The following is a 21,606-nucleotide window of genomic DNA, read 5'->3' on the forward strand; positions in this document are numbered from 1 at the left end:
ACCTAGGCAGGTATAGGGTGGTATATAAATTTAAATAATTAATGATGCCATATTATTATTTTTCTCACTCCCCTATAATACTAGAACTCAGGGCCAGCCTGTGCATCTAAATGCTGGACAATTCAAGACAGACAAAAGAAAATGCTTCTCTGCACAGCAGATAGATAACGTGTGGAATCCACTCACAAAGTATATACTAATGGGCAGCAACTTGTTTCCTGTAAATTTCTGTGTGAGATGATTATTTTCCATTTGTTTCTTCATCCTTCCTGTTGTAAATCCAACATATACAGCATCTCTGCTTCCACTTCTACTTTTTTGTTCTCTTTCTCCTGTTCTCAAAGTCTGCAATTTTTCCTGCGTCACACACCATCTTTGTGTTGAAAAACAAGCCTTCTTCGGGAGAGACTGGCTTCTCTCCCAGGCTCCCGGCTTGCTTACCGGTGACCTCCCTGGCTGCAACCCTCGCAAGTCCAGGATAGGTCTCGGAGGCTTCGCCCTGCCAGACTTGAAATTGTATTATGAAGCATCTTGCCTCTGTTGGTTGAAGGAATGGATGAAATTAGAAGACACGGACGTGTTAGATCTTGAAGGTTTTGATAATAGATTTGGGTGGCACGCGTATTTGTGGTATGACAAGAGACGAGTACATAAAGGTTTTGAAAATCACATTATAAGAAGGTCCTTGATGGGAGTGTGGGAAAGATATAAAAACTTGTTGGAACAAAAAACTCCATATTGGTTGTCGCCGTTGGAGGCGATAAGTGTGAAGAAAGTCAATATGACAGGGGGTTGGGTGACATATGAGAAGTTAATGTGTAAAAGTGTAGGAAAATGGAAAATGAGACCATTTTAAGAAGTTAAGGACTATGTGAATGATTGGCTGCATTATTTTCAAATTAATGAGATGTTTAGAAAAGATCTAAATCAGAGGGGTTTTGCTGACAAAGAATCAAAATTTCAGACAGAAATATTGAATAATGACTATAAGAATTTAGCAAAAATGTATAAGATATTACTGGAATGGTGTACGAAGGATGAGGAGGTAAAATCAGTTATGATTGACTGGGCCAAAGATATAGGGCATAATATACAAATGGAGGATTGGGAAAGACTTTGGAAAGAAGGTTTAAGATTCACTGCATGCACAGTTATAAAAGAAAATGTTATGAAAATGATGTACCGATGGTATGTAACACCTGTGAAGTTAGCAAAAATGTATAAGATAAGTAACAAATGTTGGAAATGTAAAGAAAAAGAAGGTACCTTTTTTCATATGTGGTGGGAAGGTAAGAAGGTAAAATGCTTTTGGGAAGTGATTTATAATGAATTGAAGAAAATGTTGAAATATACATTTGTTAAGAAACCAGAAGCATTTTTACTAGGCATTACAGGTAATGAGATAAATAAGAAAGAAAAGAAGTTATTTTTATATGCAGTGACAGCAGCAAGAATATTGATGGCCGAGAAATGGAAACAGGAGGAATTACCTACGATAGAAGAATGGAGAACTAAAATGATGGATTATGCAGAACTGGACAGAATGACAGGAAGGATCCAGAATCGATGAGATCAAAGATTTACAGAAGATTGGGAAAAGTTTACCCAATATATGCAAAAACTGAGTGATAATAAAGTTACGTTTGTAAGCTTTAAGGAAGCTCTGTGAGGGGAAAGGGTTAAAAGGGCAGAAATGTGTAAAAAGTATTAATAGGAAGGAATGGCAGACAAATTGAGGCAAGTCAAAAAAGAGAAGTAAGATGTAATTAAGATGTATGGAATGTATAAATTTGTTATTGTATTTGAAAACTAATAAGTATATTATATATATATATGTGTGTGTATATGTGTGTGTATATATATATATATATATGCTTTCGTAGATTTTCACGGGTACAGGAATGCAGGTTTTGGTGTCCTCGGGTGTCTTCCCGTGTAAAAGTTGGGGTGTCTAGGCGACGTTTCGACGAGGTCTCACTCGTCATCTTCAGGCTGGTGCTTTCGGCTTCTTGTTACTGGAACAGAGCAGGATCTCAGTGTTTGAGTTCCTATAAATACTGTTGAGGAGGTGTGGTGTATAGCCTCCAATGTTCTGGGCAGAGAGGAGGTTCCCAGGCTAGTGTGCCTTTTCTTCTTTTGTTCCTTAATTACTTGAGGGATATCTTGAGTGATTTCTTGAGTGATTTCCTGAATCCCACTTAGGTGGGTCATTAGGTGTGGATTAGTTGCTAAAGCCTTCGTGTCTTGAACTCTTGAACTTTGTGAAGAGTTTTTCTGAGAAGATGGCTGTACTGCACTTGGTTGTGCTCTGGCTTGGCTTCGTGTATAGGGGCGAGCTGTGGTTTTGTGGCCTGTGCCAGCCAGATCTGTGTAGGGATTGCAGGGGGGTGCAGCATCCGGAGGTGCCACCCTGGTTTGGCTACTGGATGGTGTCTGTAATTTATCTGTGGAGAGGGTCTGGGTTTGGGTCTGGTGTGGTTGATTGGTGATGGCGTTCTGTGTGCCTCTGGATCTGGTGTCAGATTTTGTGGGGAGGGCTAATTTCCAGATGTCTGGCAAGCGGGATGTGTCGTCACGCTTGTTCATGTTGTGAGGGTGTTTCTCTATCTCGATGGCTTCCATGATTATTCTCTTGTGGTGATGTTCCATGTTAAAGAGCAATTTGGAATCTGCAAAATTAATTTCGTGTCCTGTTTCTTTCATGTGTTGGAAAAGAGAGGAAGTTTTTTCTTCTTTTTTGACGGCATTCTTGTGTTCTGCGATCCGTGCATTTATTCGTCTGTTTGTTTGTCCAATGTACGTGGCTGGGCAGACTTTGCAGGGTATTTCATAGACCCCTTGGTTTTCCAACTGAATTTTATCTTTGGGGTTTCTGAGGATATTGGCTATTTTTTGGTTGGTGCAAAAGGCTGTTTTGATATTGTGTTTATGGAGGATTTTGCTAATTTTATCTGTAGTGCCCTTGATATAAGGAAGGAGGGCTATGCCATTGTTTTCTTCTGTGTCTTGGTTTTTGGGGGGTGTTTCTTTTTGGATTAGCTTCGTAACCCTGTTTTGCTGGTATCCATTGGCAATTAACACATTTGAGAGATTCTGTAACTCAGTTGTCAAGTGGTCTTCGTCAGCCAGGCGTTTGGTTCTGGAGATGAGAGTCTTGGCTACGGAGTTTATTTGTGCAGGGTGGTGGTGTGATTGTGCATGTAAGTAGCGGTTGGTGTGTGTTTTTTTCCGGTAGATAGTGTGTCCTAGGGAGCCATCAGGTTTTTTGTAGATTAGGACGTCAAGGAAGGGAAGTTGGTTGTTGGCTTCTATTTCCATAGTGAATTGTATTTTGGGGTGTAGGCTGTTGAGATGTGTGAGGAAGCTATCCAGTTTTTCCTTCCCGTGTGGCCAAATTACAAAGGTGTCGTCAACATATCTGAGCCAAAGTTTGGGTTTGTGTTCTGACTTGTCTAAAGCATTGGTTTCAAAGTGTTCCATGTACAGGTTAGCGATGACCGGTGAGAGGGGTGATCCCATAGGTGCTCCTTCTATCTGTTTGTATCTTTGTCCATTGTGGATGAAGTACGTGTTGGTTAGGCAGTGGTTGGTCAGGTCCAAGATGTATTCGGGGGGATTGTATTTGTTTTGAATGGCTGTCAAGGCTTCATTAATGGGCACTTGTGTGAAGAGAGATACAACATCGAAGCTCACAAGTAGGTCATTGGGTTGTAGGTTTTGCTTCTTTATTGTTTCTATGAACTGGAAGGAGTTTGGAACGTGTGAAGAGATGGATTCTGCATAGGGCTGAAGTTGCTTGGCGAGAAATTTAGCGAGATTTTGTAGAGGTGAGCCTATGGAGCTGACTATTGGTCTGAGTGGTGTTCCTTCTTTGTGTATCTTGGGGAGGCCGTAGAGTTTGGGGCATCTGGATGATTTTTCTCTGGGGATGATTCTTAGCTGGATTTCTTCACTGATAGGAGAGGCTTTTATTTTGGATTTGGTGGTTTTTTCCAGATAGGTGGTGGGATCTGTTTTTATAGGTTGGTAGGTAGGGTCTTGGAGTAGATTTGATAGTTTTGCTTGGTAGTCCGATGTGTTCATCACAACAGTGGCATTACCTTTGTCTGCTGGGAGAATGATTATGTTGTTGTCTTTCCTCAGGTTGGTGAGTGCTTTCTGTTCTTCTTTGTGTAAATTGCTTCTGGGTGGTTTGCTGGAGCAGAGGATGTTGGTGACTTCAAGTCTGATTTTATTGGCTTCATCTGGATTGATTTTGGTTAGGCTAGCTTCGACTCCGCATATGATGTTTTCCGTGGGGATGCGTCTCGGGGCGACTGCAAAGTTGAAACCTTTGGAGAGTACTTTGGTTTCAGTTGAGGTGAGGATCCTGTCTGATATGTTATGTACTGTTTGTTTCATGGGTTGTTGTGGAGGGTGGCTGGGCTTCTGGCGTTTCTCTAGTTTGTGGAGTTTGTTGGTGTGTGTGTCTGTCTTGTGTGAGGTCTCCGTTTCAGCTCTCCAGACGGCTAGTTGTTTGCATTTGTCCCAGAGTGCAGGGTGGATTTTGTTACAGAGTTTGAGGTGAAGAGTGAGTAGATCTTTGTTGGTTTGGTTTAGTAGGTATCTTTTCTTGTGTAGTTCGTTTCTGATTAGAGATAGTTCAGTTCGTTTCAGGATCCTTTCGGTAGCTGGGGTTTTGGAGTGGAATTTAAGTTGGAAGCATGTGGGAATTAAGTTGTTGTCTCGGCAGTTGCGTAGGAACAAGAGATCACATAAGATGGTGGCTCTTCGGATTTCTAGTTTCTCGTAGGTTCTTGTCAGCTGGAAGGTTGACAACACACCAACCGCTACTTACATGCACAATCACACCACCACCCTGCACAAATAAACTCCGTAGCCAAGACTCTCATCTCCAGAACCAAACGCCTGGCTGACGAAGACCACTTGACAACTGAGTTACAGAATCTCTCAAATGTGTTAATTGCCAATGGATACCAGCAAAACAGGGTTACGAAGCTAATCCAAAAAGAAACACCCCCCAAAAACCAAGACACAGAAGAAAACAATGGCATAGCCCTCCTTCCTTATATCAAGGGCACTACAGATAAAATTAGCAAAATCCTCCATAAACACAATATCAAAACAGCCTTTTGCACCAACCAAAAAATAGCCAATATCCTCAGAAACCCCAAAGATAAAATTCAGTTGGAAAACCAAGGGGTCTATGAAATACCCTGCAAAGTCTGCCCAGCCACGTACATTGGACAAACAAACAGACGAATAAATGCACGGATCGCAGAACACAAGAATGCCGTCAAAAAAGAAGAAAAAACTTCCTCTCTTTTCCAACACATGAAAGAAACAGGACACGAAATTAATTTTGCAGATTCCAAATTGCTCTTTAACATGGAACATCACCACAAGAGAATAATCATGGAAGCCATCGAGATAGAGAAACACCCTCACAACATGAACAAGCGTGACGACACATCCCGCTTGCCAGACATCTGGAAATTAGCCCTCCCCACAAAATCTGACACCAGATCCAGAGGCACACAGAACGCCATCACCAATCAACCACACCAGACCCAAACCCAGACCCTCTCCACAGATAAATTACAGACACCATCCAGTAGCCAAACCAGGGTGGCACCTCCGGATGCTGCACCCCCCTGCAATCCCTACACAGATCTGGCTGGCACAGGCCACAAAACCACAGCTCGCCCCTATACACGAAGCCAAGCCAGAGCACAACCAAGTGCAGTACAGCCATCTTCTCAGAAAAACTCTTCACAAAGTTCAAGAGTTCAAGACACGAAGGCTTTAGCAACTAATCCACACCTAATGACCCACCTAAGTGGGATTCAGGAAATCACTCAAGAAATCACTCAAGATATCCCTCAAGTAATTAAGGAACAAAAGAAGAAAAGGCACACTAGCCTGGGAACCTCCTCTCTGCCCAGAACATTGGAGGCTATACACCACACCTCCTCAACAGTATTTATAGGAACTCAAACACTGAGATCCTGCTCTGTTCCAGTAACAAGAAGCCGAAAGCACCAGCCTGAAGATGACGAGTGAGACCTCGTCGAAACGTCGCCTAGACACCCCAACTTTTACACGGGAAGACACCCGAGGACACCAAAACCTGCATATATATATATATATATACTTATTATATATTATATATCAGCCGCTAATGATCAGGCATCCCTCCAGAGCTGTGGTACATCTTCAAAAGCCATAGCCCTAATTGCGGTTCAGTGGAAGATTGGTGCTTTAAATCGTACCAATATTCTCACACAGTTCTATTTTTATAACAATCCATATATATTATCTTATTCTCATTAATTTTCTTTTGCTTTTTATCAATCCATTAGCACCCAGGGGGAAGTTTTCCAAATAATTAAAGCAGCAAACACCATGTATATAAAGAAAGGGTAAAGCCTCCCCTCCCCCTGCATACTGCACTTCACTATGAAGAAAATCTTCTTTCCAGGTCGAAACGTTGCTGCTCAGTGGCTGATTCATTTATCAGATTATCATGTCCTAATAGTCCAGTACACATCTGTAAATTACATCCAATTTCATTCTAAAAAACAGAAGAACCTCTGCCCATAATGGCTGCATCAGATGGTTACCAATAAGCGAATTGCTTTGCACTCAGTGCCTCCTGTAATCCATGTTGGGATGAGACAATCTGCAAGTGGAGTTCACCCCCTCCCGAACACTGTGGGGGGAGGGCTTGCAATGACAATTACCCTCAAATCGTCCTTGTTTATGATCTGTGATCGATCTCCACTAACATGGGAGCTGCCTTCATTATGGCAGAAAGCACCAGAAGTCTCAGGCTTCATTCATCTGAGACCTCTGGGTATAGGGCAGTCTATAAATTCAATAAATAATAATAATACATACATTCAATAAATAATAATCTGCTGATAAAACAATGGAAATGGGGTTTACCTCTATGCCTCTCCAGAGATATACAATCTGTAGAAATTAACAAATAGATTTCTAATAAGTTAAACTAATTATAATAGAAGCTTTGCCACCCACCCCACCTCACTCATGTTTAGCCCTCCACCGCTTTCCCCCTTTTCTTCACTAATGTTTCAGCAAATGAAATTTGAAAAAAAGAAACATTGCACATACTTTTGTAAACCAAGAAATCTTTAATTAAAATATTTTAAGACTAAAAGGAGGAGGAAGAGGGGAGGGGGAGATACTGAACAAGTACTAAGAAATATAAGAAGCATTTTTTAAAGGGGGGGGGATTAACCAGTCATTTTTTATTAAAGCCTTTGTATTACAAAGCAAAGAAAGAAGCAGGGAAAGGTATATCTGTCGTCTCCACTTTCAGTACATAGTCTTTTTCATGGCTCAATTCTTCTTTGAAGTGATCAGATCCAGGTTTGGACTTGAACGTCTTGCTTCTTTCTCCCATCTTCCTCCTCCTTAAAAAGCCTCTGTAATATGACCTTCAAGCTCTCCCTTGACCGATTGTGTTTCTTTTTTCCAACCAGGAAATATGGATTAATAAAATGCAGGTATATGGGTTTCTTTGAACTTCTGAACAGCCCGAGGACCTTGCCAAAAGTATCAGAATAGCAAGAGGGAAAAAGTGAATCATTCTGATTCTTTTGAAGCATCATATCTGCAGGCTGACCCGGAGTTCTACCTCCTCTCTTCCCTGTTCCTCCTCCTTGAAAACCCTCTGAAATACGACCTTCAAGCTCTCCCTTGATCGACTGTGTTTCTTCCTTCCAACCAGGAAATAAATCAAAGGGTTAACACTGCTGTTTAGGTAGCTGCATAAGAGCCCAATAAATATTTTAGTACTGTTTCCACTTTCAAGGGAAAAATGGATTAATGAAATGCAAGTAAATGGGAAAGCTAAGAAGAGGAAGAAGAGGAGGGCAAGTAGGATGGCTGTTGCAGTTTTCCCCTTCTTTCTCTGTTGTGATCTAAACTTTTATAAACTGTGACTTGCGATCTCGGTCACACGCAGACTGTAGTCCGCTGGCAGCAGGAGTTCAATATGGGTATGTCTTTGAGTTAACATCTTACATCAAAAACCTGACAGTACCTAACTATCGAAGGCTTTTCACCAAAGCCAGACTAAATGTCTTCCCCTCTGCAGTGCTGGATGGTAGGTTGAGAGGAGTTCCCTACCAGGACAGACTTTGCTCGTGTGCTCAAGACATTGATTCCATAAATCATTTTTGTTGCATTGTGCGAAGTATGAGCAGGGCTGAACTGATACTACCCTTGCTGGTGCCTTTCCCGGGAAAATCAGAGGCTCACTATGTCAGGTTCCTACTGAAAGACCGGACAAAAGTTAGAACATTGGCAGTAGCAAAGTTTTTATCGGTGGTTGCAAGAACAAATGAGCCCTATATTCTAAACAAAGTGCTTGATTAACCTGGAGGTTAACCTGTATGAACTCTGTATTGATTTGTAATGTTTTGTTGGGTCTCTGGACCGTAATAAAGATTGCTGTTGTTATAAACAGGACCAGAGTGGAAACGGTCATGAGTGGGAGGCAAAGTATAGCATTCATTAGAAACAGGCAGAAAAGGGGATTCGTTATAAGTAAAAAAATAAAAATAATCATGCTGATTACAGTGAGCAGGAAAGCAATGATCCATATTAAGGCACACACAAGGGTGGAATAGTGTGGTGGTCGGTGGCCTCGATGCCAAAGGGGAAAGACGACAGAAACACACCTGTCCATGCTAATGGCTGTCAACAGATATTGACCAGTGTTGTACATGAACAATAAAGCAAAGGTGCCAAAAGATATTATATTGAAATAATAATCGCTGGCATGTAAGAATGAAAATGACTCCAGAAGATATATAATGGAGAAAGTAAATAAGCATATGAGAGCCCCAAGGTCAGCAGCAGCCAGATGCAGGATGAAGGTGGTGAAATGATTCATCTTCATGCAAAAGCCAAGAAACCAGATGACAGTTCCATTCCCCATAAGTCCAAAAATGCTAACAAATAAAATGGAGACGGAGATAAAAATGTCTTCTATAGGATATGGTGATAATTCATGATCAAAACCATCCTGGGGGGTTAGGAGGTCAGTTCCATTTTCTGCTCCAATATCTTCCCCTGAAGCATCCAAAGCGGACCAGGATCCCAGGCCATCATTGCTCATTTTGCTTAATCTCTTCTTCTGAGCTATTTCTTCTATGGATCTTCCTACCAAGAGAAAATAAACAAATGTGGAGTCAGTTTTGGCTATAAAGCTCAACCATATTAAACTGAGACACTCAAACAATAACAAAAGAGACATGCTGTTTAGTGGGAATTCATGACTGATAAACAAAGAAAGAAACAAAAACTTTAGGAATATTCTTCTTTAGAATGTTTTTCAAAATTTATCAGTTTCAAGAGTTATGGGGGGGGGGGAATGCAGTTTGGCGGTGGGTTATGGATTTTTTTCCCCAATTAAGGAATCTGCAGGCACAGCATCAGTAAGCATATCATTTTAAAACTAAAATCCCCCTCTTCTGCTCTCTGAGTCAAACATAACATCTGAAATTAATGTGTTGTGTGCTATCCACTGAGAGTGGGGCGGTTGGATGGGGTCAATGTTTCAAATCTGGAGTGGAGAAGAGGAACGGGAGAAGGAGTTGAACATCAAGAAAACAAAAGCCATTATCAGTAGTAGTACCCCAGCCACATTGGACAGCTTCCAACATATATAAAAACATAACAAAACATTGCACTGTGTAGGCATGTGTAAGTTTTTATTATTATTAAAATGTGATTTTTAACAAAACCAGATTAAATAAAACTCAAGTCAAATCCACTGTCCTGGTCTCACAGTGGCCAAACAGTTGCTTAAGGGAAGCCTACAAACAGCTTTGGAACACAAAAGTCCTCTCCTCTGCTGTGGTTTTCTGCTGCCCCAAGAGCTCTTTGATCTCCCAACCCCGCTCGGGGCAACTTTGACATTTGTGGGAGACCAATCTGCTTTTTTTTTTTACAAGGGCATGGGGACACTTCTCTCCAATCCCAGATTTGATAACATGACCCCTAACATTCTTCAGATGGAAATAGGGATAGTAGTGTAGTGGTTAAGAGTGGTAGACTCATAATCTGGGTAACCAGGTTCGCGTGCCCGCTCCTCCACATGCAGCTGCTGGGTGACCTTGGGCTAGTCACACTTCTCTGAAGTCTCTCAGCCCCACTCACCTCACAGAGTGTTTGTTGTGGGGGAGGAAGGGAAAGGAGAATGTTAGCCGCTTTGAGACTCCATCGGGTAGTGATAAAGCGGGATATCAAATCCAAACTCTTCTTCTTCTTCTTCTCCACACTGCCCCAAACAGTCTGCCCGCCTCCTCCCCCTCAGCTGTAGGGCGGCTGAGTGGGAGGAGGCAGGTAGACTCCTTGGAAGCCCCACGGAGTGTCCTGCCCCAGTGCCCGGTTGGCTTGTTCTGCCGCTGCATCTATGAGAAGTTGCCTGTTGAGAAAAACTATCTGTATGCCAAAAGGTTACATTTTTAGTTCAGCAGGAAGCAGGGCTGTCACAAGACTGCGTAGATACTCCGTCTCCATTCTCTGTCTCTGTAAGGCAGTTTCGTGCAAAATGCACGTGTGCCAAATGCATGCATGATTCTGCCACTTTGCCATGGCTCACTAGCCACCCTTCCAAATGAAGTATGTTCACATACGTACTGTACCTGTGAGAAGCTGTGGTTCAGATATCATGAGAAGGAGAAAGCAGGAGTCACAGAATTCTGTGCCAGGAAAAGTAGGAAATTGGAGGATTTGCAGGAATTCATTCAATTCCCAAGTTGCAAGGGAAACTTCTAAGTCTGACCAAGCCGATTGCAAAATGTTCTGTAACCTACCCGCTCCCCTTCATCTGTGCTTAGTCAGCTTGCCAACATCTTGTGACCAGAAGAAACTGCATTTACTGGTGAACAAGATAGTCATTAACAAAATTAGAAGCAGGCTGTTGCCCTCTAAGTCTCACTGTTGTAGAAAGTACTCTCGAGAAAAGCTGGTTTGACAGTGTTAGGGATGGGGGAAGAAGCTAACACCTTTGTGACTTGATCGGGAGTAATTCATTTATTGATTAAAACCATACCATGCTTCTATATTTCCATGCTCAATATGGTTAACAAAATTACAGATATACATGACAGTAGAAAAACACATGGAATATTGCAGCCAATTTATATAACGATTAACTATCATAAGGGGCATGAGAAGTTGCTTCCGGAAATTGGTAATTCCCTTTAATTTCCCATCCACTCTGAGGAATTCATGGAAGGTACAACTACATATCAGGTTCTTCTGCTCTTATATTCACTTGCCTGAGTGTAGGTCAAATGCATCTCTTAAGTTTTCACTGCAGAGTAGATGAGTACATGGTTTGCATGCTGTCATTTATTTGTGCTACTGGATGTGTATGGCTATATGTAGAAATTAAACATTATTCTTGCATTCAATTAACTTTTGTTTTCTAGCTCCAGCTTAGAGCAGAACACGAAAAACAGGCAATGACACCACAAAACCTTTGAAGTGTCTGGAAGAGAAGACAGTTTTTCAAACCTGTTTTTGTTGACAACAACCAATAATAATTTTTTCCCATATGTGAACAACAGAATAAACCCAAAAATATACATACAAGATTATTTCATATGTAAGTAGCAACGTAAGAGAAGAAGCTGTAAGGCCTGATGATACGTACACTTGAGAAAAGTTTGTTTCCTAGTCATCAGGAAGCAGGAAGCAGTTAACAACTCTCTGACTTGATTGAGTGATATTCATTTATTGATTAATAGTATAGTATGCTTCTATCTGTCCATTCTCAACCTGGTTAACATAATAATGTATATACAAAAAAGTACAAAAACACAGGGAATATTACAACCAGTGGATAAAGTAACGTAAGAGCCATGAGAAGTTTCTTCTAGAAATTGAGGGTTTCCAGCATATTTTTTCCCACTTCCACACGTCACCCCCTGCTAACTACTCAAAACTCTGCCATTGTTTACAACCTCCGCTTTCCTCATATCAGATTCCCTCAAGGATGCAGTGTCCTCAAATATACCATTGCTTGGAGGGATTTAACTCAAACTGCTGCTGTTGTTTACAATTGCCATTTTTTTCCTCTCATTTTCCCCCAATCCTGCTTTATACAAATGTCTGCTGTTGTTTTAAGTCACCATTTCCCCCTTGAAAACTCGCTCTCTCTCTTTTTTAAAAAAATATTTTTTATTAACAGGCCAATCACATCACATTAATTCCAAATAACAATAATTCCAAACTACACAGCCAAATTTTTAATTTTTTTTGTTGGGGGTACCCATGCTTCAAGCTCCGAAAGGGATCCAATAATCTCTCTTACTGCTGCTTTAATTACACAGTTCTGTCAAAATAATATTCACAGTTCTGTTCAATCTTCTCTTTGTTGTTTTCCTCATCTTCTTGTTGTTATCTCCTTTCTTTGTGATCTCTGATAATCTCCACAAGCGGGTTGAAGACAAACATCGTTATTTCCTGTGTGGATTTTACACTCATCCAAGAGCCATAAAAGTAGACAGACGCCATTTCAACACCTCCATACAAAACATTCCGACAGTCTGTCCTGATCTCCCCAGGCCCACCGCTCCCTCATAAATTTTCTCAGGGGGCCCTGCTAGGCCGAACCCACACTCCAACATAGTAACAGCCATAGTCCTCCTCCCCCTGGATTCCTGCGGGTGGGCCTGCCATGATAAATCTCTTTTTACAGCTGCTTCACAAAAGACTTACTTTCGTTTCCCGATCTCCCATAAGCCATGTCATTACATAGTAATTAATTTCCACACAGTTCTTATTCCTCCTGCTTCTGATCAGTAATTTCAACGATTTTTTTTTTGGGGGGGGGGGATTATTGGGTACTCACATAAGACAAAAAAAGAAACGTTTTTCTCCCTCCCTCCTTTTCAGTCTCGCTCCGACATACCGATCCTTTGATGAATCTTCTTCTTGATTTATTCCTCTTCTTGATTTAATGTTAAGTCCATCCCGTCGCTCCTCTTCCCAGAGATCCCTTTAGTTAGCAGTCCTTACTCCCGATCATCACTTGAAGTATGTGCATTTGCTTCTGTTCTGATTGTTTATTTTGAGCTCCCGCAACTAGCTGCACAGATCAGAGACAGCGTCCAGGAGAGCCGACCCACACGAGGGCTTTTGTGCCTAGTGCCCTCACCCCCTTTCGAATCTGGGGGTGAATTATGGGCACAGCAGGCAAGGCAGCCTTCCCCATTCCCTTGGGGTAATGAGGGAGGCTGCATACTCCCATAACAGCCTCTTAATTACCTCGTGTGAGCCGGAGAGATGTTATTGTCGGACATCTTCTGATGCGCCCCCTAGCGCCCCCCTTGAAAACTGGCTCTCACTGGCATGCAGTGATGGCCACCAACTTGGAAGGCTTTAAAAGAAGAATACACAAATTAACTCCGAATAGGCCTATCAATAGATACAAATCATGGTGGAGGCTGTGCTCTGCTTCCACAGCACAAGGCAATGTGCTTTTGGATACCAGCTGCTGAAAATTGCAGAAGGGGAGAGTGCCTTTGTGATCAGGCCCTGCCTGCACATTTCCATCATGTATCTGGTTCAGCAGTGTGAGAACAGGATGGTGGAATCAATGGGCAATTGGCCAAATTCATCAGGTCCTTCCTATGGTCTTAGATTCACTTCCTTGGGAGTAGGTCCTATTGAATTCTAAAGGACTTACTTCTGAGTAGACATATATAAGATTGCTCTGCATGCATGCCATTTATTTGTGGTGCTGGATGAGTATAGCTATGGGCAGAAATTAAACATTATTCTTTGATTCAGTTAACAGCAGAAACAGACAACTTAGCAACCAAGATTTAACAGTGTTAACAACAACCATAGCATAGATTTTTCCATATTATATGATTCCATCTCTGTTCTTTGTATGCTGCTTTTGAGGCAGCAGTCAATTTGTGTTTTGTCGTATCCGAGATAGTCATTTTCTGACTTGAACATTTCAAAATGTGCCTCCACTGGCGAAAACTGGCTTAGTAGGAGCTAGAAGGCCTAGATGGAACTGAAGTGATAAAGCTCAAAGTGATGACCTTTTAGAGCTTCCATAGCTTGAGTTTCAGTGGCGGTCTTGACTCCGTAGAGTTTCTCTCATTCCAGAAGGCTTCTGGGATATGGCTTTCATATTCTGCCTACACCTGCCTCTCTTCTATCTTCCAACAGGGAAATAAATCAAAGGGTTAACACAACAGTTCAGGCAGTAGTCGTAATATAGGATCTAGGGAGCTTCTGAACTGAAAACAAAAATGCTGTTGCATAAGGCATTCAAAGTGTGTGTAGAGGTTCCCTTCTGCCAGCCAAATCTACTTTCCCACCCCAGCCTACATCTTTCCCCAGCAGCTCCAACCGCAAGCTCAGAGCTCCCTGAATACATTAAATGCTCTTCCCATGAATGGACCAAGGCTTCCTCCATAGTCGTACACTATCTAGATTTTTAAAATAAAAAGATAAGAAGTTCATCAAGTCCATCCATCTGTTCAAGACTGAGATTCTATGCACACTCTGAAATCAACAGTCAGCACTGAGCACAGGTCAACAATGTTACAGACAGAAAGTTTGTAGTTTGGGAACTAGTTTGTGCCATCAGAATCACAATGATAAAGACATATTTTGGCAATATTTTTGAGCCATCATAACTGACTTTCCAAAGAGATCTCCCCTGCCTCTGCAGGGTTTTCATCCTCTTTGAAAACATTCTGGAATGTGGCTTTCATGCTCTGCCTACACCTGCCTCTTTTCTGTCTTCCAACCAGGAAATAAATTAAAGGGTTAACACTGCTGTTCAGAGAGCTGAGTATGAAGGCATATTGTGAGAAAAAAGGAGGTACCGAATGAAGAACAAAAAGAGTGATGAAAACTGCATTGATTGGGAAACATAAAATGATGAAGAGGAAGAGAGCAAGCAGGACCATAATTAGAAGTTTCCCCCTCCTCCTCTGGTGTGATTTAAAGCAGACGCTGACAAAAAGGATCAGAGTGGCGACAGTCATGAGGGGGAGGCAAAGGAAGCCGCTAACAATAAGCTGAATGCCCAGTGTGCTAGAAATATTGAAATCAGACAGAAGGAGAGTGAAGTGAATTGCAGGGGAAATAGAAGAAAGTCCCCATATTGAGGCACAAACAGCGGTGGACATATTTGGTGGTCGGTGGCATCGATGCCAAAGTGGGAAAAGGACAGCCACACACCTATCAATGCTGATAGCTGTCAGCAGAAGTTGACCGTTGGTGTACATAAATTGAAAAATCAAGTAAAACATGTGCTCTTCAAGGTAAGTGAAGTATTTTACCACTATGAAACACATTCTATTAATAAACACAACTGTGAGTAAACCAAAGTCAGCTATGGAGAGGTTCAGGATATAAGTGGTGAAAGGAGTCCTCTTAATGCAGAAACCAAGCAGCCAGATGACAGTCCCATTCCCCAAAAGCCCAAAAATGCAAATTAAAAGGTAGCTGATATTCAATATATACTGTCTTAATATCAATCCTGAATGATTATCAGTGTACGTATTGTTAGAGAGAACAGTTGCATTGTCCATTCCGTAATATTCCTCTCCAGCATTCATTGGGGACAGTGATGGGAGGGTGTAATTGATCATCGTGATCAGTCTTTGCTTTTCTACTTCGTCCACTATTTTCCTGCTGGAAGAATTTAGAGAATGGTAGAATTAGTCTTTATTAATGGAAATAAGCAAAGAGAAAGCTAAAGCTTTGGAGATTAGTCTTTCATACTTTGTAGCTATTTTGGAGTGGGTGGTTAAGGTGAAATGCCTTGCTCTTTAATTGCCAGGTAAAGGGGCCAGTGGAGCTTGCAGCTACCTGAATATATTTGGGGTTTCAGAGAGTCTCTATGATAGGGTTCCCATATTCCCCAAAGTAAAAGTGCTTCCCAGGGCAAGGAACCTAGCTCTGTGGTGCAACATCTGCCTCCTGTGCAGAAGGGTTCCATCCCTGACACCAACAATGAGTGTATATCCTTGTCTGAAACCCGTGAGAAGGGCTGTCAGCCAGAGTCACACAACCATAGAATCTTAGAGTTGGAAGGGACCCAAGCGTTATCTAATCCAACCTCCTGCAATGCAACAATGTAAAGCAATACTGGGCAAATTGAAAAGAGCCCATGTGGCATTGTGATTCCAATTTTGGAGTAAGATCTGGGAGACCAGCCATCAAATTCCCACACAGACACAAAACTCACTGGATAACCTCAAACCAGAGTTCCTCAGCCTGACCTATCTCACAGGTTTGTTGTGAGGATAAAAAGAGGAGCAAGACGAACCATGTATACCACCTTGAACGCCTCGGAGAAAAGGTGGGTATAAATAAATAAATGGACTAAATTTTAGGAGGCAGCTTCCTATACTTTTCTGTTCCTAAAACCTCATACACAATCTTTCACAGCTGTGTTATCTTTGAATCTTTTAACCCCAAGGGTTGAAGCTGTGCTTGTCAATCATCATCATCGATGCTTAATTCTGCCACACCAATTACTCGTCTTTCTGCTCTTGCAAGTGAAAAATTTCTAATGAGCTTTTCTCTTACCTGTGACTAATGTTGGATCAGATATTGTGATAGAGAGAGAGAGAACCAGAAGTAAATAATCCTGTGCTGGAAGATTTGCAGACACCAATGCAACTCCCAAGTCTTGAGGAAATACTCAATGCATTTAAGAGCTCCTGACAAGATGTGCTGCAATCTGCCTGTTTGCCTTCATTTTTGCTTAATCAGTTTGCCAGTGTCATGTGGCAAGAGAAAAAACAATTATCATTGGGTTGACAATATAGTCTTTAGAGGATTGTGATCATACGCACTAACAGCTCCATTTGTAAAATATACAAACGTGCTTTGAAAGGCTCCATTACAATTCAAAAGCCTGCAAGTAAGTTATAAGCACTGAGAAGCACTTTGCTCCCCACGCAGGAGATTTCCAATACAGCCAGGGAAAGAAAGCCCAGCTAATTGGCTGGAAAGAGCAGGATAATGGTACAGTAGGGATACAGAACCTTTTTCCAGCAAGAGGAACTCATTTTTTTTAAAAAAGTAATGTTTATTGCTTTTCCAACAATTACAGAGAAGAAATAAAAAAAAAAGAAAAAAAGAAAAAAAGAAAAAGAAGAGAAAAAAGTACAATACAATACAATACAATACAATACAAAGACAATTTAAAATACATCAAAGACATCCAAGAATGTCAATATTTTATCTTGCATTCACTTATTTTCAAGACCTCTTCACGCCTCCCTTTTTGTATTCCACTTCCATTAATTATTTCAGCAATTCCTTTCCATCTTCCTCTGTTTTCTTTCCTGTAATCATCTTAATACATTCTAACCTTAATTTTCCCTTTAATACTCTATTAATCTATTTACACTTAATTCCTTATAACATTTCTACTAAAGCCATGTTACTTTATTCCAACATTTTTCTAACATTCATAGTTTTACAATATTTCTATAAATAGTATTTAAACTTTTTCCAATCTTCTTCCACCGACTCTTCTCCCTGGTCCCGAATTCTGCCAGTCCTTTCCGCCCATTCCATATAGTCCATCAACCTTCTTCATATTTAAAGAAGAATTTTACTTTGTCCTCTGCTGATCTTATTTTTATTTTCCTTCTTTTAAAACTGAAAGATAGTCCTTGGGGGAATTTCCACCTGAAGATGATTTTATTCCTTCTCAGCAGGGCAACAATATCTCCATAGTTAGGTCGAGGATCCAAAAGATATTTTGAGGCATCTTTAGAGGTTTTAGAGGTTTCCACTGTTGACTGTTGGTTCTTCTGGTAATGCCAACCCAAAATTCTATCTCTCTCTCCTTTAGCATGAAGAGTGATCAAACAGTCTCTTTGAGCCAAGTCCAAGTCCAAAGGTTCAGCAAATTCCTGTATGGGAAAATCTATCAAGCTTTCTCCCTCCAATTCAAGTAGGGCTCCAATCCTCAAATTCATCTGTTTTTCTTTAAGTTCACTCATAGCAAGCGTCATTCTTTGTTCATCAAAATGCCACTGCAGGGCTGGGGCTCTCTTTCTCTCCAATTGTACTACTTTGAATTCATCCGCAACAACTTCCTCCTTGACTTCCTCCGCAGTTTGCCGTGTCAGAGTAGATTCCTGTATCAATTTCTGAATAATTTCTGTATTAGTGTTAACCTTTTGTCCCAGACTGTTTATATTTTCTGTATTTAAGTCAATTTTAATAGTTGTAGCATCAACTTTCACATTTATCACATCTGTTTTTCTGTTTAGCTGTACCAATGAGTCATTTATCTTATTTAATACATCCACTAAGACTTCTTCTGTTGACATTCCTCTTGGTTTTGATTGTACTAATGGAGAGGCAAAAACAAGAACATTTGCCATAACACTTAAAGGATTCAAGGTCAGTCCCAGAGTCTCACAATTTTTTATCTTGCAGCTGGAAATTCCCTTAGCCCAGCTCTTGCAAAACAACCAGTTTCAAAGACTTCCACTAGAGGGAATCATATTCTTTTTGTATTAGTCAATATTGTCTTCTTTTAAACAAAGTTCAAACAATCCAAAGTTAGTTTCAGTTTTCAGTTACTTTTACTCCTTTTTCAGTTACTTTTACTCCTTTTTAAAAGCAGCCAGAAACAGCAGAAACAATGTAGAAACAATATCTCTCTCTTATTTAAGTAACTGTCAAAGAAAGTTCTAAGCACTGTCAATACGCATTCCAAAAGATGTCAGTCCTGCTAGCAGCCCGTTTCCAGGATCGGAGTGGCGGTATTTTAACTCTCCTCACTCTCTCGTGCAGGCATACTCAGTTCACAGCTTCCCCCCCTCTTCTCCTGCCTCCAAGGGGGGGTTAATATTCTTTACCAGTGGAAATTTATTCTTTTTCAAAGGGCTTTCCAAGACTTCAGCTTGCAGCCTCATTGCTTCACTCTATTTACAAACGGGGGAAGCGGACTTCCTGTGTTAGACCTCCCCGTTTCGATGCCAAATTACGTTAAATTTTAGAAATCCAATTTTCCCGATTCAGCTCTACTCACGGGTAATTACTTTGAAGTCAAATTGTCCACAAGAAAAAGTCAGTGCTCTCCGGCAACAGCTGTGCGGCTTCGCTCCGTGGAAGAAGTAGACGATTCGAAGCACCGTGCCACTCACCCCACGTCGCTCTGGATCCCCGAAACCAGGTTTCCCGCGAGTAAGGGAGGCGCAGAAGATGCCCGCCGAATCCCACGATCACAGGCTTCTCCCACCTGTGATTTTTAATGGGTCTCCGCCTTCGCCATGGCGGCCAGACCCAGATTTCCACAAGGCAAATTCCTCCCGATCAGAGGAATTCCGCCATTACCGGAGGCACCAACCCGGAAGTCCCAAGAGGAACTCATTTTTTATGGGAAACCTTGAGAAGGGAATACCTATAGCCAATCTACTGCCACTCTTGATCAGAGAGTCCTCTTTCTATAAAAGTAGGAAGCTTGGAATCTCTCAAGCCTCTTTGTTCCCAGATGCAAGCTACACAAATTCTATGCATGGCAGTAGAGAGTGCAGGAAGGTAAGGAAGGCCCTTCTCATGGCAGAATTGGGGTGAATGGGAAGGATGAAGGCAGGAAGAGGTGCAGCAAGGGTTTGTGAGTACATTTGCTCCTCTGCTTCAGGCAGTAAAATGTCTTGCACCAGCACTAACACATCACATCCTTTCTTCTTGCTTCCCCCCTCCTTTTTGGTGTCCACACATATTTCTTATCCTTCATGCTGCTCCTCAAAGGTAACCTGTTGGTGAAGCTTTTGGACTCCTTTGTCTTCATCTCTCCTTCAGTCTGTGTTGGTATCCAGCCCAACCATACACACATCCATTTTCAAGCCATGCATACGTTCAAAACTCTGAATAAATAAATAAATAAATAAATATAGAAAACTGCCTTGTGCAAGTCAAGACTGCTTTTCTTCCTAGCTCACATTGCTGACACTAACCAGCAGGGATATAGGCAGGAATCATTCCTGTCCTTACCTGGAGCTGCCATTGAGTAAATCCAGGACTTTCTGCACACTAAGTCAAAGCTCTGCAGATAAACAAGAGCCCTCAAAACACCTGCAAGCATAAAGTGCATATGTCTCTGGAGACTTTGATAAGTGTTTTCGTTTCTTCTACTTTTCTTCTTTTTTTGTTATAGGTTCATTTCCTGAACACACAGGAGATTGCAGAAGTATCTAGACTGAGAAAAAAGAAACCTGCCCATGACTAATTGGAACACCAACTAGCGGATATGACCATTTTAACAGGATATGAATTAGCCCTACCCGGCAGAGACTGAATCTGGAATCTTCTGCATGCAAACCACTGAGCCTCAGATTTTTGATACAAAACTCTATATATAACTCATAACATACATTGAACTGTGATTTCTATGCAAGGATATGAGAGGTTATTCTTTTGTTCCATTGCTTTCCCAATGAAAACCTGCTGCTTGCTGTTGTTTTGGGCCAAACATCTGCAGGGTCTTTGAAGGGACATTCATCATCCTAGTGTTAGACCTTAAGCTACTAAGGCTAGCAGGCACTGAGATCTCCAGAACTCATTCTTTCCTAGCCTGCCACTTGGGATCCCTATAATAATGTTCATGTCAGTGTGTAAAATGCTTGCTAATTATCCCACTGAGCAGTGGCTCTCCTGCTACCCTTGCATGTTAAGTATGTCCACATACCTGTGAGAATCTGTGGCTCAGATATCATGAGCGGCAGGAAGCAGGAGTAAGAGCATTCTGTGCTGGGGAAAGTTGGCAATCGAATGATTTGCAGGAATCAATGCAATCCCCAACTTGCAAGGAAAACTTGTAAGTCTGACGAAGCTGAATTCAAAATGTCCTGTAAATTATCCTCTTCTCTTCATCTGCGCTTAATCAGTTTGCCAACATCTTGTGAGAAGAAGAAACTGTTTCTTTACTGGTGATCAAGATAGCCATCAGCAAAATTAGGAGGAGTTTGTTGCTGTCTTAAGTCTCACTGTTTCAGAAAGTACTCTTGATAAAAGGTGGTTTCCTAGTCATCAGGAAGCGGAAAGCAGTTAACAACTCTGTGACTTGATCGAGTGATATTGATTTATTGATTAATAGTATAGTATGCTTCTATCTGTCCATGCTCAACTTGGTTAACATAGTAATGTATATACAAAAAGTACAAAAAACACAGGGAATATTGCAGCCAATGGATACAGTAACATAAGAGCCATGAGACGTTTCTTCTGGAAAGTGGCAAATTCTTGTAGATTTCCCCCCACTCCCACATGTCACCCCCTGCTTTCTACTCAAAACTCTGCCATTTCTTAAAACCTCCACTGTCCTCATATCAGATTCCCCCAAGGATGCATCATCCTCAAATATACCATTGCTTGAAGGTATTTAACGCAAACCGCTCCTTTATTTAAAATTGCCATTCCCTCCCCCCTCAGTTCCCTCCATCCCTGCTTTACTCAAAGGTTCACTGTTGTTTTAAGTCACCATTTCCCCTTTGAAAACTGCCTCTTCTTTCGTAGGTATCACTTCTTGTTTCCATCTTTGGGCTAATAATATTC

The 21,606-nt window shown here is 41.4% G+C and overlaps 1 protein-coding gene across 1 annotated transcript in view; it reads right to left on the reverse strand.

The window, feature by feature from the left end:
• Positions 1–21,051, reverse strand: part of LOC310682038 (uncharacterized protein) — a gene marked incomplete at its 3' end in the record, with an annotated part of 23,305 nt that extends 2,254 nt beyond the window's left edge. The window contains exons 1-3 of the mRNA XM_083450284.1: positions 20,741–21,051; positions 8,420–9,195; positions 7,664–7,745 (exon numbers count right to left, since the gene is read on the reverse strand). Of these exons, the coding sequence (XP_083306410.1) occupies positions 7,664–7,745; positions 8,420–9,195; positions 20,741–20,768 (886 nt within the window). The 5' untranslated portion in view covers positions 20,769–21,051. The remainder of the gene's footprint in view (positions 1–7,663; positions 7,746–8,419; positions 9,196–20,740) is intronic.
• Positions 21,052–21,606: the final 555 nt, after the last annotated feature.

The sequence above is a fragment of the Podarcis tiliguerta genome (assembly GCF_965153285.1).
Source record: "Podarcis tiliguerta genome assembly, chromosome: 7".
NCBI classification, from domain to species: Eukaryota; Metazoa; Chordata; class Lepidosauria; order Squamata; family Lacertidae; genus Podarcis; species Podarcis tiliguerta.